Source organism: Canis aureus, chromosome 23, assembly GCF_053574225.1.
Source record: "Canis aureus isolate CA01 chromosome 23, VMU_Caureus_v.1.0, whole genome shotgun sequence".
Taxonomy (NCBI): Eukaryota; Metazoa; Chordata; class Mammalia; order Carnivora; family Canidae; genus Canis; species Canis aureus.
Window position 1 is genome coordinate 27895016 of NC_135633.1, and position 15797 is coordinate 27910812.

At 53.0% G+C, this 15797-nt stretch overlaps 1 protein-coding gene across 5 annotated transcripts in view; it reads right to left on the reverse strand.

The window, feature by feature from the left end:
* Positions 1-3560: 3560 nt before the first annotated feature.
* The window catches only part of CHRDL2 (chordin like 2), a 32637-nt gene continuing 20400 nt past the window's right edge, over positions 3561-15797 (reverse strand). For 2 of the 5 annotated variants that reach the window (XM_077867030.1, XM_077867035.1), the window contains 7 exons: positions 15511-15604; positions 14471-14526; positions 12443-12611; positions 11373-11567; positions 8758-8931; positions 4448-4540; positions 3561-3722 (listed from right to left, as the gene is read on the reverse strand). In XM_077867030.1, the coding sequence (XP_077723156.1) occupies positions 3643-3722; positions 4448-4540; positions 8758-8931; positions 11373-11567; positions 12443-12611; positions 14471-14526; positions 15511-15604 (861 nt within the window). In that variant the 3' untranslated portion in view covers positions 3561-3642. Of the gene's footprint in view, positions 3723-4447; positions 4541-7901; positions 7957-8757; positions 8932-11372; positions 11568-12442; positions 12612-14470; positions 14527-15510; positions 15605-15797 lie in introns of all 5 variants that reach the window. The other 3 variants (XM_077867031.1, XM_077867033.1, XM_077867032.1) reach the window with 3 other exon arrangements.

The window sequence follows — 15797 nt, forward strand, 5'->3', positions numbered from 1 at the left end:
GAGAGACGTCAGAGGTCATATGGTCATTCAAGCAGCCTTGAGCTGGGGCAGACATCTAGGTCCTAAATCCCATTCTAGAAGGTCTGAGATAACTCCCTGTACACAGGAACACATACCACACCACTCCTTCCAATGTCAGTCGGCCGCCTGCAGCACCTCCTGTCCATCTTCCATGAACTGGCCTTGCAGGAGGGGAAGACAGGCAGTGTGTCTTCCAGGGACCAGAGCGAGGGGAAGGGGGGTGGTTGGGCCTGCCCTGCAGAGAGACACCATTGTGCCTGGTGGGGCCCCAGGCCTTCCCTTACCCCCAGGCCAGCCCTAAACCACAGGCCACGTCCTGTTTCTCAGAAATACTGACATTTCCCAGAGCCCAGGGTTCGTGGAGGGACAGGGGGAGGTGGCTTCATAGCTGCTGGAGGAGGAGGAAGAAGCCTCCCCAGGAAACCCAGAGGGCAGGCTTGGCATCAGAATAGGAAGATCAGGATTGGGGACCAGGAGGCTACCAGGTTCGTTGCACCTGCCCCAGCCCAGGACCTGGTCTATTCGGTGTTCTAGGACCCATCAGGGTACAGAATCACAGACCTTGGCTGGAATCCAACCCCTCCATTTACCAGTATATGATCTTGAATAGGTCACTTCCTCTCCCTGTGCCTCAATTTCCTCATTTCTTAATATGGTCAACAGTCCCCACCTCACAGGGCTGTCCTAGAGATTGGATGAGACAACAGACTTGAACGTACATTGTTAACAATGGCCAGCCTATGGGAGGGGATGCCACTATTTTTTTTCTCAATATTTTATTTATTTATTCATGAGAGACACAGAGAGTGAGAGGCACAGACACAGGCCAAGGGAGAAGCAGGCTCCATGCAGGGAGCCTGACACGGGACTCGATCCCAGGTCTCCAGGATCACACCCTGGGCTGAAGGTGACTCTAAACTGCTGAGCCACCCGGGATTTCCAGGATGCCACTATTTCAATCAGAGCCCAGCCTCGTCACCAACTAGGACTCCCTGCTGGAGTCTCAGGGAGCCCTATGAGTGGAAAAGCTGGGCAGCCCTGGGAAACCACCCCTTCCTTCTCCCCTCATCACACTCGGGGAGACCTGCAGGGTTACACAGTGAGTTAGTGGCTGAGGAAGAATGGATTTTAACTTGTCCTTAAACCTCCCCTCTTCCATCCTCACTCCTGTTTCTTCTACTTTTCCGTGTCCTGTGAGGTCTCCTCATCAACCAAGACTTGCTAACATCTTTCCCATCAGAAAAACCCTCTTCTTCTTTGATCCATGTCCACTGCCAGCCACTGCCCGGCCCCTCCCCTCTCCTTTACCACCAAAGTCTTCAAACACTTGTCTGTTTCCTCACCTCCCTGACACCACCTCAGCTCCCCAAAACCTGTTCCTGCCTCCCAGCTTGCTAACCCACAGATCTGACCAAAGCACTAAAACCCTTCCAGGGCTCCCAGCTCCCCTCAGGATGAAGCTAGAGCTCCCCAGCTGGGTGTTCACCCTCACCTCCCTTAGCTCTTTGCCTCAAATTATACTGTCCAGGAACAGTGAGCTGTTTGTGATTCCCCCTATAACATGCTCTCTTTCATCTCCCATGTACCATGTCTTCCTGCGTCATTTCCTTCCCTACTCCCTCCATCCCTCCATCTTTTCTTCTAATCCTCTTCATCCTTCAGAGCCTGCTGAAGTGTTCTCGGTCTGGGCAGGCCTGTGCTCCCCAGGGCCCTGCTGTCAGAGCCCTTAGCACTCCTGGTATTGTGACACCCCATCTCCTCCTCAAGACTTTGGTTCCTTACTCTGTGTGGGTCATGTAGCATAAGGCCTATCCCTGAGCAGCTGAGAAAGTGTTTTATGAATGAATACATGAAAGGGGAATATAAGTCAGAAAGGCATAAACTCGTGGGAAAGCTGCCGAGAGGTTCCCAAGGCAAACCTTACATGTGCATACTCAGAAACATCTGGATCAAAAGGAGGAGGTACTGATATGCTGAATGTGCCTCCCACGGTGGAAAAGGTTTGGGGTGAACATCACAGGCTTCAGATAAGCCCATCAAAGAAACCAAGAAGGTGGTTGGTCTGCAGCATCAGGAAAAGTATACAGTCCATTCCCGTCCTGAGGCCTCAGAGGCACTTCTGATTACAGAGTCCTGCCTCCAACCCCATTCTCCAGCAGAGGGGAGGGGCCATCGTGCAGAGGCAGGGTAGGGGGCCTCCAGGAAAGCTTTACTGAGACAGGACATCTGAGCTAAGTTGAAGGATGACCAGAGTTCACCATGTAAGTGGCTGCGTGTTCTGATTCCTGCACTTCAAATGTGAGATGCTCAGAACTCATCCCCGAGTTCCAAGTTAGCCCTAGGTGGTGGGCAAACAAGGCGAGAATTCGGTGTCTTCTCTCAGAGTGACAGGTAGAAGCTGGGAAGAGCTAATGTCTTCTGACTTAGGGGGAGAGGAGGAGAGTCCAGCCATTTCCTCAAACCCCAGCCTCTCAAACCAGACCCCTGGGACCTGGCGGAGGGAGTTTGGGGAAAGTGGGATTGGTAGGCAGCTTAGCAGACTTCCCAGACCTCAGACATCCAGGTACAGAGACCAAGGCTCAGGGGACAATGGTCAGAGCCCTCTAAGTGGCAGCAGGTGGCAGGACTCCAGCCCTTCCCATCATGCTTGGGGGGGAGGGCAGTGCTATGCTGGAGGGAAACCACAGGTCTGGGAGACGCAGGCCTGAAAGCTAGTCCTGAGCTCACTTAGCTGTTACTGCGAGGCTTTGGGGAAGACATTGGCCCCATCCTGGTCCTCTGTTTCCTCTTCTTAACGTCGGGGTAATTCCTACACTGTTCATCTTAAGTGGAATCATGAGTGTTAGAACATCTTTGAAACTGCAAGTAATTGTACATGTAGGCAGGATAAATTATTAATGTTGTCTTTAATTGTAACTGTTAGGCTTTCTTCCCAGATTGTGGTGCCAGGGTTAGCAATGTGACTGCCAAGGCTTGGAAATCCTTAGAGGTGAGACTATTTGGGTTTATGACATCGGTCACAGCAGACAGGGGGAGGAGTGCTAGCCTGGAGCAAGGGACCTGGCACTGATTCTACCTCTGCTACTGCCTGCTTCAGGCACATGACTTCTCCCTAAATTCAGTTTCCTCCTTGTAGAGCGTGGCTGACAATCGCGATCCCTGAAAGATTTGCTGGGGAAAGTGCCTGGAGGCTCCCTTTCCCTCTCCGCTGGCTAACTAGAGTCAGTCTGCTTCCTAGGCTCAGTGCCTGTGGGCTCCAGGAGGGGGGCACCCATAAAAGCGGGAGGAGCCATAGCTGGGGGCCCAGGGACAGAAGCAGTATGGAGCAGGGGAGAGGCTGTGGAGCCAGACAGGGGCCTGGTCAGGGAGGCTGGGGCAACTGGCCCTGGCTCTGGTGACAAGCAAGGACAGGGGCTAGTCTCTATCCCTACTGCATCTCAGGCTCCAGCCCTATAATAATATGGGCATAACCAGGCCTACCTTGCAGTTAGTCCCTGTGGGGACACACAGTAGCCGGACATGAACTCAGCAGGCAGGGCTGAGGAGTAATGCAACTTATCATTTATTAATATATAACAACAAAAATGGTAAAGCTCATATCTGCAACTGCTTAGGTCTTCATTACAAGGTCTTGGTTGCTTTGTCTGGACTGGCTGTGACCTTCAGCTCCGGGGTCTGGGCTAGGAAAACATTCCAGTAACCTGCATCGAGGAAAGCAGAAGAGGCGTGTAGGGATGGGGGTCAGGGGTGGGATGTGTGCATGTGTGTGCAGGGGTGTGTGCGTGTGCATGTACTGTGCACAGCAGAGGCAGGGTGACTGGGATGGGGAAAACTGAGGACAAGAAGGATGGTGAGGGCCTGGGTTTGGAGTCCCTAGGAAGAAGAGGATGGGTATTTCCATCTTAACCCCGTATTGTGATCAGTTTTGGCACACGACCCCACCTTCAGCCAACTGGCATCTGGAGCTGGGCTGGCTTCCTAACACCCATTGGGGACACTCCCATCTATGACTTCCTCTCCCCCACCGGAAGCCCCACCTGAGTCCATCTTCCTCAGTATAGTGTAGGGCAAATGAAAGGCATCGGGAGGAAAGTGGTTAGGAGGGTTTCGATAGGAAATGTTCCAATAGAGAGGGGGTAGGCAGCATCAGGGTTTGGGGGCTCAGGCCTCCCTCCCTCACAGCCCTGTCTCCCTCACTCCCAGGACCAAATCCAGATGGTTCTGCTTCACCTTCCCGCTCCCAAGCGCCCTGAGTTGAGAAATCTCTGGCCCAGACGCCCACTGGATTCCTGTGCCGGGAACTGACGTCTGTGGCTGACAAGCACCCTGCCCCCCTCCCAGAACCAGCAGCCTGGAACTCCCCAAGAGGCCCCAGCCTCTGGCTCAGCTCTTTTCCCAGGCCCCAGTCCTTAGCCTAACGTCCCACCTTCATGGGTGCTGGTGAGTAGCCGGAAGTTCTGTGCCTCTTTCTGGAAGTCTTGCTTCCTGACTTTCTTGATCTGAATCAAGTGGAAGATTCCTGAAGGCAGAGGCAAGGGCATGAGCAGGAAAGGTGAGGTAGTCAATGGAACAGGGTAACTTAGACACAGACTGGATCTTACCACCCCTCTCCTCCCCTTTCCCGACCAGACCCCAAATCCTGCAGACTAAATTTCCCAAGAATTTTGGACCTATCCCCCCACCTCCACTGCCAGCCTCCCTATTCAGGCCCCATCACATCCTGCCTGGGCACTACACTAGACTTCCGACCTCTTTCCTCTCCCTTCAATCTGTGATTCTAAATGCAGGCATTCAAAACTATACATCACCTTGTCATTCCCTTTCCCTGACTTCTTGTCGCCTCTCTGCTCACCCTCCACCACCTGTCACCCTCAGCATCCTGCTCTCACACTGTTCACCAGTCCACAATGTGGGGTGGAGGGAGGGGGAGGCCCATATGGCCCATATGGCCTGCCCATAGAATGTGTGATAAAAATCAATAGGGGTGCTTATTAGACTCCAAAGAACATCAAATGTCAGAGTGGTAGGCCTCCTTACAGCACGGGGCTCTGTTCACCCCTGAGCGGCCTTCCTGTGCTCTAACCCTCGCCAACTGCTTAAAGTCCCCCAAGGGGCCCAAGCCTTTACCTAGGCCGCCCCCTCTGCTGCAACTCCTTCCCCTATTGACTTCTGATTCTCCTGCTGCCATCGGATGAACTCCTACTCATCCTCTAAGCTTTAGCTGGGAAGTAGTCTTCCTTTATCTCCTCTCCTTGGGGGCACCCACAGCTCTTAGCTTCTGTTGGTCATTGTACCTATTTCTAATGTGCTATCATTATGTCTCTTCTTGCCTCCCCTGGTTACTCCTGGAGGGCTTTCCTCTCTGGCTCCCCTGAGCCTGGCACTCGTGAATCATGTAGGATAAATGAATGAATTAACAAACGAGTGAATGATCCCTTGATGAATGGATGGGTAAGGAAACATACGTGTACCCAATCTAGCCTGGGCCCTGAAGGCAACGAGGTATTAGCTAGATCTTCTGATGTTTGCGTCCCTTGGGGAGCTGGCCATGGGCACCATGCACGGCACAGAGGCTCCGAGCACATGGGCTGTCCAGCTGTGACCGCCAGGGTCTGTGGCCAGAAAGAACAGGTGTGACAGTGAGGCCTCTGCTAAGAAAGAAAACTAAGAATTGGCCTTGCTTATGGAAATCTGAGTAGGATCCCACTGAGGAGAACTGTCAGCACTCAGGTCCAGGAGGCTGGGAATGTCCAGCATTGTTCTCAGGACCCCCAGTCCAGATGCCAAGGACCAGGGTCTGGGAGACACTCCCTCCAAAGGCCCAGGCTACATTACAAGCCCGACATGGGGATAGGTCCTTCTGCTCAGGCCCGCCACTGCACACACCCCAGAATACAAATTAGAGAGGAAATGACGGGGTGAGGGAGGGTCCTCACACTCTAGCTAAAGCATGATTGTAGGGACAGAGCTCTTAGACTTGGAATCAAGAGCTAGCCTGAGGAGCACGGCCATGCCTTCTCAGGTTGTGCCCCCTCTGAGGGCAGCAGGGCTCTGTGGACCCCCAGGGCAGAGAAGGCACTGGCAGGTGAGTCCCAGGAGATAGGACATGCTCAGCTCAATGTGGACACAAACCGTTTCTGGATGGAGCTGTCCACAGTGGAGGTGGGGAGGGGGCATATGCAGTCAGGGGCTGGAGACCATGAGGGAGGCTGTAGGGGGCTTCCTTCCTAGATGGGGGTTGGAATCAGGATCCCTGAGGTCCCTTCTAGTCTGAAACTCCAGAATCTACAAGGCTCTTAACAATCAGCCCTCTGCTCAGCTTTTGGGGCCTGACACTGGTCCCACAGTGGTGTGGCCTCAGCCCAGGTGTCCGTGTCTCCAGGCCAATTCTGCCCTTATTCTCCCTGCACCACCCCCAAGGCTTGCTGATACCACTCCTCTGGGTGAAGAAACAAGGTTTCCCACTGAGAATCAGACCTTGAGTATTTGCTTTGATGCCCGCAGTCTGGGACAGGAGGTAACAGAGAGCCTGAAGAGGCAATTAGGCCGCCCAGGGGGTCAGGAGATGGGGAGGGGTGTTTGCCAGTGATGCAATGGTACAGCTGGCACTGAGAAGTTGAAGAACCCCCACCACCTGCTCCTTTTATTGCTGGACCTGGCAGTAATGAGACGGGCCTCGAGCTACAGCTCCCCGGTCTATGCCGTCCTGCACCCCATGGCCTTCCTCAGGCACCTCTCTGAAGGCATTAGGTCACCTCCGTGGAGGTGGATCTGAGGACAGTCAGACCTGGGTTTGAATCTTTGCTTTCCTGCTCGAACTGTGTAACTTTGAGCATGTCATTTTACCTCCCAGACTCAGTTTTATCTTCAGGTGCATGAATGCATATCCCTCAAGTTTCTCACGTGGCTGAAATGGAACAGACTAGCACAGGGCCTACTGCCCATGAATCACAGGGCACGGGGCAGGTAAGCATAGGCTCCAGGGCCAGTCTGAAGCTGTCGCTGCCCCCCTCACCTGCCTGTGCCCCTCTTGCCTTCCTAACTCCTGTTCCAGCCACTGGTCTCTCCTCCATGAAGCCTTTCAGCCTGACTCCGCTCAGCTCCCGAGGAGCTCCTACTGCATCCGAGTCACTAGGTCTTGGACTCCTGAGGACAAAGGCTGGGACCTATTATTCCCTGTGGTCTCAGTACCTGGTGGGCTTGGGGGGAAGGTCTGGAGTAAACCAGCACCTGTCCAGGGAGTGATGGAATCTCGAGGCGCAAAACAAGTATAAGGGTTGCTGACTCCAACTCCTCAACTGCGGCAGAACCCTCACCCAGCCGCCGCTTGTACACTCCTGTGAACTGAGCTTGCTCCCTCCCTTCTTTTACAGAAAGGGTCTAGGTATGAGAAAGTGCTTCCTCTCTGATGGAAACGTGCTTCACCATAATTCTAAGGAGGTAGAACGAAGATACAAATGTTGTTACTCCCTATTATAGGAAAGGCTGTACCCAAGTTATTTCATTTAATCCTCTAAAAACCCTCCTCCCCAGTTAACAGAAGAAAACAGTTGAGGCCCAGAGAGGTCAATTGATTGCCCGAGACCACACAGCTAAGAAATAGCAGAGCCAGGATTCAAACTCAGGTCTGTCTGATTCTTAAAGCCCCCGCTTGTTGTTCTGACCCTTGTAGTCACTCAGAACACAATGGCTCCCCTGTGTGGGGCAGTCCTTCAGAGCCAGGAAGCCAATGGTCCTGTCCCCCTGAGTCTTCTCTTCTCCAGGCTGAACGGCTCCGCTTTCTTCGTCCATTCCTCCTAGGACAGGAGGCAGAGTAGACCAGGGAAAGAGCCGCATCTGACGTCACAAGACATAGGCTCTAGCTCCCGTCCTCCACTTACTGGCTGTGTGGCCTTGGGCCAGGTACTTCACCTCTCTGAGCCTCAGTTTCCTCATCTGTAAAATGGGGATAATAATACCTAACTCTCAGGATCGTTGAGGATCAAATGAGATAACGAATGTGAAGCACTTTGTAAACTCTAAAGTGCTCCACGCATTGGTTATCATTATCATTACCATCATTATCAGCATCCCCTCTTCCACCCCCGCCCACTCCAGCCAGACCCATCAGTAGAGAAAAGTGATCTTATAGCTGATTCACACTTAAAGGGTTTAGTTTCTTTTACTCTACCCAGGGGATCTGTGTTTGGCAGGAAGAGCCAAAAAGCCCAACTCAATGGCAATTCCTCTTGACCTTCAGCTGGTGATATGAGCGTCCCCGTTGCATCGGGTGAGTGAGAAATATATTCTGATGTCAACTTTTTGGAGGGATGGAATCCACAACATAGAAGAGGTTGAATGATTCTAGCCTCGAGGCCCTCCTGCTTTGAGGATGCCGTGAAGGCGCTTCTGCCTGAAAAGCTCTCCCCTCACAGAGTGCTGAAGCTCTACCAGTAGACATGCCTTTGCTTCAACCACATAGGCTTTACCACGTCCTGGCACTTTGCAAGTGCAACAACCCCTTCCTCCCAGGAGAGGGAGCACTTGGAGGCCCTGGTGTCTCAGAGTAGATGAGCTTATCAGAACTGTCAGAGAATCACAGAATCTCTGTCTCCCTCTATCTTGAAATTGGAGACAAATCTAGAAGGGTAGCCAGAGGCTGGTCTTCCTGGGCTAGAGGCACTTGATCAACCAAATGCCCCTGGTAGGGGGGCACGGGCCAGAGGTCAGCCCGGCTGGGAGTGGGCCAATGCTCACCTTTTATCAGTTTCCAGAGGTAGATCTCCACCTGCTCAGAGGCCTCATGCTCGAGGGCAAAGCGATGTAGGTTGTCTGGGCTTGGAGCTACTGATGTGTGGACGAGGACCCGGCCTGGCACCTTCGGACACCTGGTGGCACTGATCTCACTGTGACCAGGATCTGCCTTGTCCTCTGGGGAAGACAAAGGACCTGTGAACACGCTGACCCCCACCCCCCACCCCTGCCTGGTAGGTCCAGGAAGCCAGGCCACTGGTCTGACATCTCCCTCAGGTCTTTAAAGTCCTTGGGAAAGTTCTGGTGCCCCTGGGAAAGAGAAAGGGGCCACCTCTCCCATTTGCCTCCCATTGATTAGCATATCAGAAAACTTGTCATCTTTTTGGGCCCAGCTCATCCTCCACCTCCTCCAGGCAGCCCACTTGGAATGGCTTAGCTTACCCTGCTTCTTCCCACTCACAGCTTTTAAAACCCTTCTTGCTTATGCATCCCACTCATGTCCTTAGTCTGCCTTGCACTGCCTTGCACTGTCTTGTAATTGCCTCCCTTGGGTATGTTTTTCTCTTAAAGAGACCTATGGGGTGAAGGAGGAACTATATCCTTTAAGTCTTTTGAGTCACCCACACCAGCAAGCAAGGCTCTTATGAACATACACAGAATGGAAGGTTTGGGAGGGGTGCGGTAATCATGGCCACAGTGATGATTATGGTTGTGATGGTGGGAGAGTGGGTAGAGGGGGCGATGATCTGACTGAAATGGTGAAGGGGGCCGCAGGGGTGTGTGCAGGGGGGATGATGATAATAGTGGTAATGGGTTTTGGTCCCAAATTGGATCCAATCCTAAAGCCTCAACATGCTGGAATTCCAAGGACATTCCCCAGAATTTTCCACGTACCAACATTCCCTATTTTTCAGGGACTAAAGGACTAAGTCCCTACACATACATACTTCCTTCTAAACTCTTACTAGGGGACACCTGGGTGGCTCAGTGGTTGAATGTTTGCCTTTGGCTCAGGGCATGGTCCTGGGGTCCTGGGATCGGACCCATATCAGGTCCCCCACAGGGAGCCTGCTTCTCCCTCTGCCTATGTCTCTCTCTGTGTGTGTCTCTCATGAATAAATAAATAAAATCTTTAAAAAATAAAAATAAAAAAATAAACTCTTACTAGTTATGAAGCCCTTTGAGATGTCCTGCTAAGGGTTGTAAAGCTATAGTCTCAATATTTTTAAGGGGAAATGGATTGGGGTCTGGTGGCAGGGCCTAAGACCAGGTGTGTTTGTGAAGGAGCCTAACAGTGAGCTACTGCCAGTCTCCTGGAGAATTCAAGTTGAATCCCTACCACTCATGTGTCCAGGTAACACCTTGTCATGCTCCCTCTCTAGCCCTGTCCCAGTAGCATATTTCTCAGATACTATCGCTTACATTTGGATTCTTATTTACAATTTATAAAACATTTTTCCTCAATGTTTTCCTCTGTCTGAGGCTCAGAAAGGACAATAACTTGTCAGCCAGTAAGCAGCTAATATAGAAGCACACGCTTCCTGACATCAAAGCCCCGGGGGAGGTGGAGACTTAAGGTAATTGCAGCCACTCTGTTATCTCATTTGTAAACTATCTGAGAGATGAGGAGTACATGGACTCTGTGAAATCACAGTACAATACCTGGCACTAGTAGGTTCTCGATGCATGTTTCCTTCCCCTTTTTTCTTCCCTATTCCTCTCCTTTTAGTTTTGCCAACCCAGCCTTCTAACCAGATGTGGTGAAGCACAATCGCAGCCCACAACTTCAGCCCGTCTTGCTCTCCTTCCAGGCTTCAGGGAATGGGCCTGCTCCTCACAACAGCGCTGCTGACAGCCATAGGCTGTTCTTCCCAGGAGATACTCAGATGTTTTCTTCTGCACCCTCATTAATCCTCAGGTCACGTGACAGCGTTAGAAGAACTCAGCTGGCAAGTCGGGAAGCCTGAGTTCTAATTCCAGCTCTACGACTACTTTGCTATGTGATTTAGGATCTCTGGCTCTCAGTTTTCCTCATACATAGATGAGTGTTGAAGGAAGACAACAGTGGTCAAGAGCACTGTCTGTGGAGCAAGACAGACCTGGGTTCGGATTCCAGCTGTCACTTGAGCTGTGTGACCTCGTCCAAGGTGTCCAAGGCCCACACCTTGGACGAGGTCACACAGCTCAAGGTCTTCTCTTGGTCTGCGAAATGGAGAAAAAGATTCCTGCCTGCCCTATCCATTTGTGGGAAGGAGTACGTGGATTCATGTATGCGAAATACCTCCTTGGCACATGGCAAGTGCTCAGTAAATATGGGCTCTTTCCCCTAAAAATCCTCATATCCTATGATTTTATGATTTCTCAGAATCCAGAACATTATTTCTGTGTCTATGTGTGAGAATCTCTGAATCTGTCACTATAATACTCGATGTTCCATGCATCTAATATTTTGTGAGTCTGGCCTCTTCCACTCCAGTGCATCTAAAAACCCTGCATCCTGTGGCTCTGAGTCCATGCCCCATCCATGTGGGAGATGTTCCAAGTATCTGTGCCCTGGGGAGAGGGACCCAGGGCCCATTCTGGGCAGTGCCCTCCCTGCCTCCAGCATCTCTTTGTACCTGGGCAAATCTTGCAGCACTTCCCGGCTACTTTCTCAGGGTGATGGCAGGGATACTCAGTGGGGCAGGTCACCCGCTGGCAATCCTGGCGGCCGTCCTGGCAGGTGCACAAGATGCAAGGCAGGGGTCCAAAGGAGCGGAAAGCTGGGTGCCACACCTCCCCATGGGAGTATGTCTTCCCACTGTGCACGCAGGCTGGGCCAAGGAGGGTGGGAAGGGAGGAGGGTCAGTGGCGCAGACCTGGGCCAGAGTCCAGGAATAGGTGGGCCGGGAATTCGGGGAGCCCCTGCTCCACCAGTCTGGCCCAGCCAACCACCTGCAAAGTGGGGGCCAGGGATAAAACTGGTCCCCGTCCCTGACTTCACCCCTGTTTCGGCATTCAGAGCTGACTCATGGCCAGGAAATTCTTGCTGGAGATGGAAAGGCCTCCTCCTGCCCTTCACGGGCTCTCCTGGCAGGAGGAGGCCTGAGATCAAGTTCTGTCACTGCCTGGCCGTGTGAGCTCTCACTGTCCCATCTGTCCCGAAGTGGCCAAGACACATCCCTTGGCAGCTGTGCCTGCCCCACCCCCAATCAGAAGCCCCGCAGGAGCCCCCTTTCCTCCCTGCTGTGGTCACAGCCACCCACCTGGTCACCCTTCCCATTGCATCCTGACTATCTGCCCACAGCCTCGCTCCACTCCCTCCTTCCTTTGTCCCAAACTATCTCTCACCACTTCCTTCTATGACAGTTATTTATTTACATGTCTAGCCCCTTGAGGACAGAGACCATTTTTCACCTCTGTTCTGTGCCCCTTGATCCCCAGCAAAAATACAGCAGAAGCTCAAAAAATACTGTTGTGCCGCCCCCCTGGTCTCGGTTCTAGGCCTGGTTCTGTCTCTCACCCTGTACTCTCAACCTCAGTACCCTTTAAGGACACCTTTAGTTTTGATGCTTTCTGAATCCACAAACTCATGGCCAAGTTAAGATTAGGGAACCACTGAGTGGGGGGTGCAGGGATGGGAGACGGAAGCAGTCAGGGTCCCCTTTTCACCCCCGCCTCAGGGATCAGAGGAGGTTCCCATCCCCACCTTTCTTATGTTTCTCCTTCAGGACAATCTTGACTGTCGTGCTGCCTGCCCCCTGTGGTCGGAAGTGGCGAGGGATGAAGCCCAGAGGAGAGCTGAGGCCAGTGGGGGCTGGGGTGCCCAGGCCTCTCTTTCTCCCACTGTCCCCTGAGCACGGATCCTGGGAGTGTCTCTGCAAATGGCAGGAAGGTTGAGGATCACTGATGGGCCAGTGCCAGCAGAGGAGCAGCAAGACTGAGGCTACAGTGAGGCCTGTAAGTAGACACCCCCATGACTTCCCAGTAAAGAGAGCCACACACTAGGGATAGAAGGATCTGGATGGGCCCTAAGACATTCTCAGACAATGGATCTCTGCAAACTCTCAGAGGACGGTGCTTTGGAAATCCAAGCCCTTCTCAGGCCTGTCAGAGCCAAGGCCTTGGGGCTGGAGTGAACAAAGAGGGTAATGAGGTCTTGATCTGGGAGAAATAGTGATCAGGGTCCTGGGCAACTTCATATGTAAGAAATCGAAGGTGAGGGTGTAGTGAGGATGAGAGTCAGGGAATTCTTTAAGAAGATTTAGATCATGGGAGAAGGGGATGGGCCTCTGAAGTTCTCACCAGGCCCCAGAGTCCCACAGGGCAGAAGACTGAGCAGACCCCACTTGGAGACCATGGATCTCCAGAGCCCCCTTTCTTGAGCCCCTGGAACTCAAGTAAGACCCTGCCCCTTCAGACCAGGTAAAAGGCAGACTGGCAGTGATAGCAAAGGTTCTGTGGTGAGGGTGGTGGTGTAGGAGCATCTTAGCTCAGTTAGAGGACTAGGTAGCCCCAGGCCATGGCAGAGGAGCAAGTGGGCTTGTTACCTTCTTCGCTGATACCAAGTCACTCATATTCCTTCTTCTACAGCCCTTTCCTGCCCATAGAGTCTCTGAGTCAGAGACTGGCCAGACTAAGCCCAGAAGAGCTCCCAGGAAACTGTCTCAGGCCCTAGAACAGGCCCAGGTACATAGGAAGCTCCCAGGAAATGCTTATCAAGTGGAATAGTAGCAAGAAAGAATTGAGGAGCCAACGTTCTAATGGGACTTCCTCACGTCATCCAGTAAGTAGCTGTTTGGGGCCTGCAGCTAAGCCTGGGTGGGCTTTGCTTCACACACTGCCTCCTAGGGAGAGGATGGGATGGCAGAGGAAAAGGGAGAGCTCACTAGTTCAGACCCCTGGGGAGTCCCTGAGCATGGGAGGCCAGCCTCCAGCCTCCCAGGGTCCAGGTGACCCAGGCTAACAGAGTAGGTGGAGATGTTCCCATTGCAGATATATCACCGAGGGTGGATGGAGACCTGAGTCGGGGTGTAAGCCCATCCTCCTGCCTCTTGCCTCTCTGACCAGAGAAAGCTGGGCAGTTTAGCTAATTTTAACTCTAGACTAAGATCGACAGGGGGCAAGGCAGAGGGGAGGACAGAGAGGTGGCCCCTAAACAAAGAACCAGCACCTCAGGGGCTGAGTGGGGAAGGCTGGGCCAAGACAAACACCGTTCCCTTGGGGGAGCGTGCTGCACAGAGGCAGCCTGAACTAAGGACAGACACAGGTTTGGGACAGAACAGTGTCAACATGTTTCTCAGGAGGGAAATTGGCAAGTTTGAGGGCACCTGGGTGGCTCAGTGGTTGAGTGTCTGCCGTCGGCTCAGGTGTGATCCCAGGGTCCTGGGATCAAGTTCCACACTGGGCTCCCCACAGGGAGCCTGTTTCTCCCTCTGCCTGTGTCTCTGCCTCTCTCATGAATGAATAAATAAAATCTTAAAAAAAATTGGAAAGTTTGGGGCCTGCTCTCATACTGCATGCCGCTTTTTCCCAGGCCCCTGCTGCCCCACCAGCCATGACAGAGGCTAGGGAGAGGGGCTGGAACATGGCAAAGCTCATGTTGCTGACCTAGGCGACAAATGAGAAATGAGGACAATATCTGGTACTGCCTGTTCTGGAGTCATGGGATTTAGGCCCTGGATACCAGCTCCCCTCACCATCTCTCCCCACCCTGTCAGTGAAGCTGTGTACTCACCACCCCACGGTGTGACTGTGTGGTGTCCTCTTCTGCTGACTTCTCACTTGACCCATCTGGAAACCCAACGGGAAACTGGGTCAGCCTCCACTTCCTCAGCCTTGCTGACTGGAGGCCTGCCGGCCTTCAGCCTCCCAGGCCTGGTGCCATTTCTGCAGTCCCAGAGCACCAGCAGGTCCCTTTGCCCTGATGGGGAATTACTCCTACTTCTCATTACCACCTCTTCTCACCCTTGGGTCCACAAATTCCCTACAACTGGGTTTCTGCCTCAGTTTCCCCACACTGACCTCCTGGTCACCATGAGGACTGAACTTCTTGGCTAGGCCAGAGCATGTTGTTCAATGCCCATCATGGATGGCTCAGGAGGCCAGAATCCCATCCCTGAAGCCTGCTTAGTTGCAGTCCCTTGGGGAGCCACCCTGTCCAACCACACTTGAAGTCACCAGGCCTTCATCTATACTGTACATTTGCAGGCACCATCTCCAGCCCCTCTGTTCTTCCCGCTGGAACACCCTAGGACTCTATCTTCCACCCCCTGGGGGTCCAGCACGCAAGGCCCTGAGTGGGAGTCTCTCTCTTCAGCCCCTGCCTCACATGCAATCTGGCTCCCTCCACACATTCCTGGTGCAAAGACCAAGAACACTAGAATTAGACAGTCTATTAGAAATCACTGAGGCCAACCTCTCAGTGCACACACGACACAGCTGAGGCCCAAAGAGGGGAAAGAATCTGAAGGAATTAGCTGGAAGAACCAACATGAAACCGGAGCCACCTGGCCCCTGGTCCAGTGTCCTTCCACAACGCCAGTGCTTCTGGAGAAGCATTCTACTATGAAGCACTCCCTTCCCCCAGTCCTGCCTCCTCCAGGAGGCTTTCCTAAACTACCCTGACCCACAGGGTCCCATCTGACCATCTGTGTACTTGATTCTGCTTGAGCCATTTGCCCTTCATTAGTGGAAGGTCCCCTACCTCTAACAGTCTGTGGCTAGATCCCTGGGGTGGAGTGGGTGAGCACTGCCCGGATTTAGGCACAGACTCACCTTTGCAGGTCTGGCAGCAGGATGCAGGCAGCGGGAGAGGTGCGGGGCAGCCTGGTTCTGGGCAGGTCATGAGACCACAGTAGATCTGGCCCTCCTGACAGAGCAAACAGGAGATGAGCTCTGATGAGGAGCAGCCTTGGGGTGGGGAGAGCCCCTTGCTCTGGGGGCAAATGACCTTGAGGTGTCCCTTGAGGTGGGAGAAGGAGAGAGCAGCAGAGCATCCTGGGCAATGCCCAGTCAGCTCAGAGGAGGGATCCCCTGTGCCCTCCCCACTCCCTCCCCAGGCC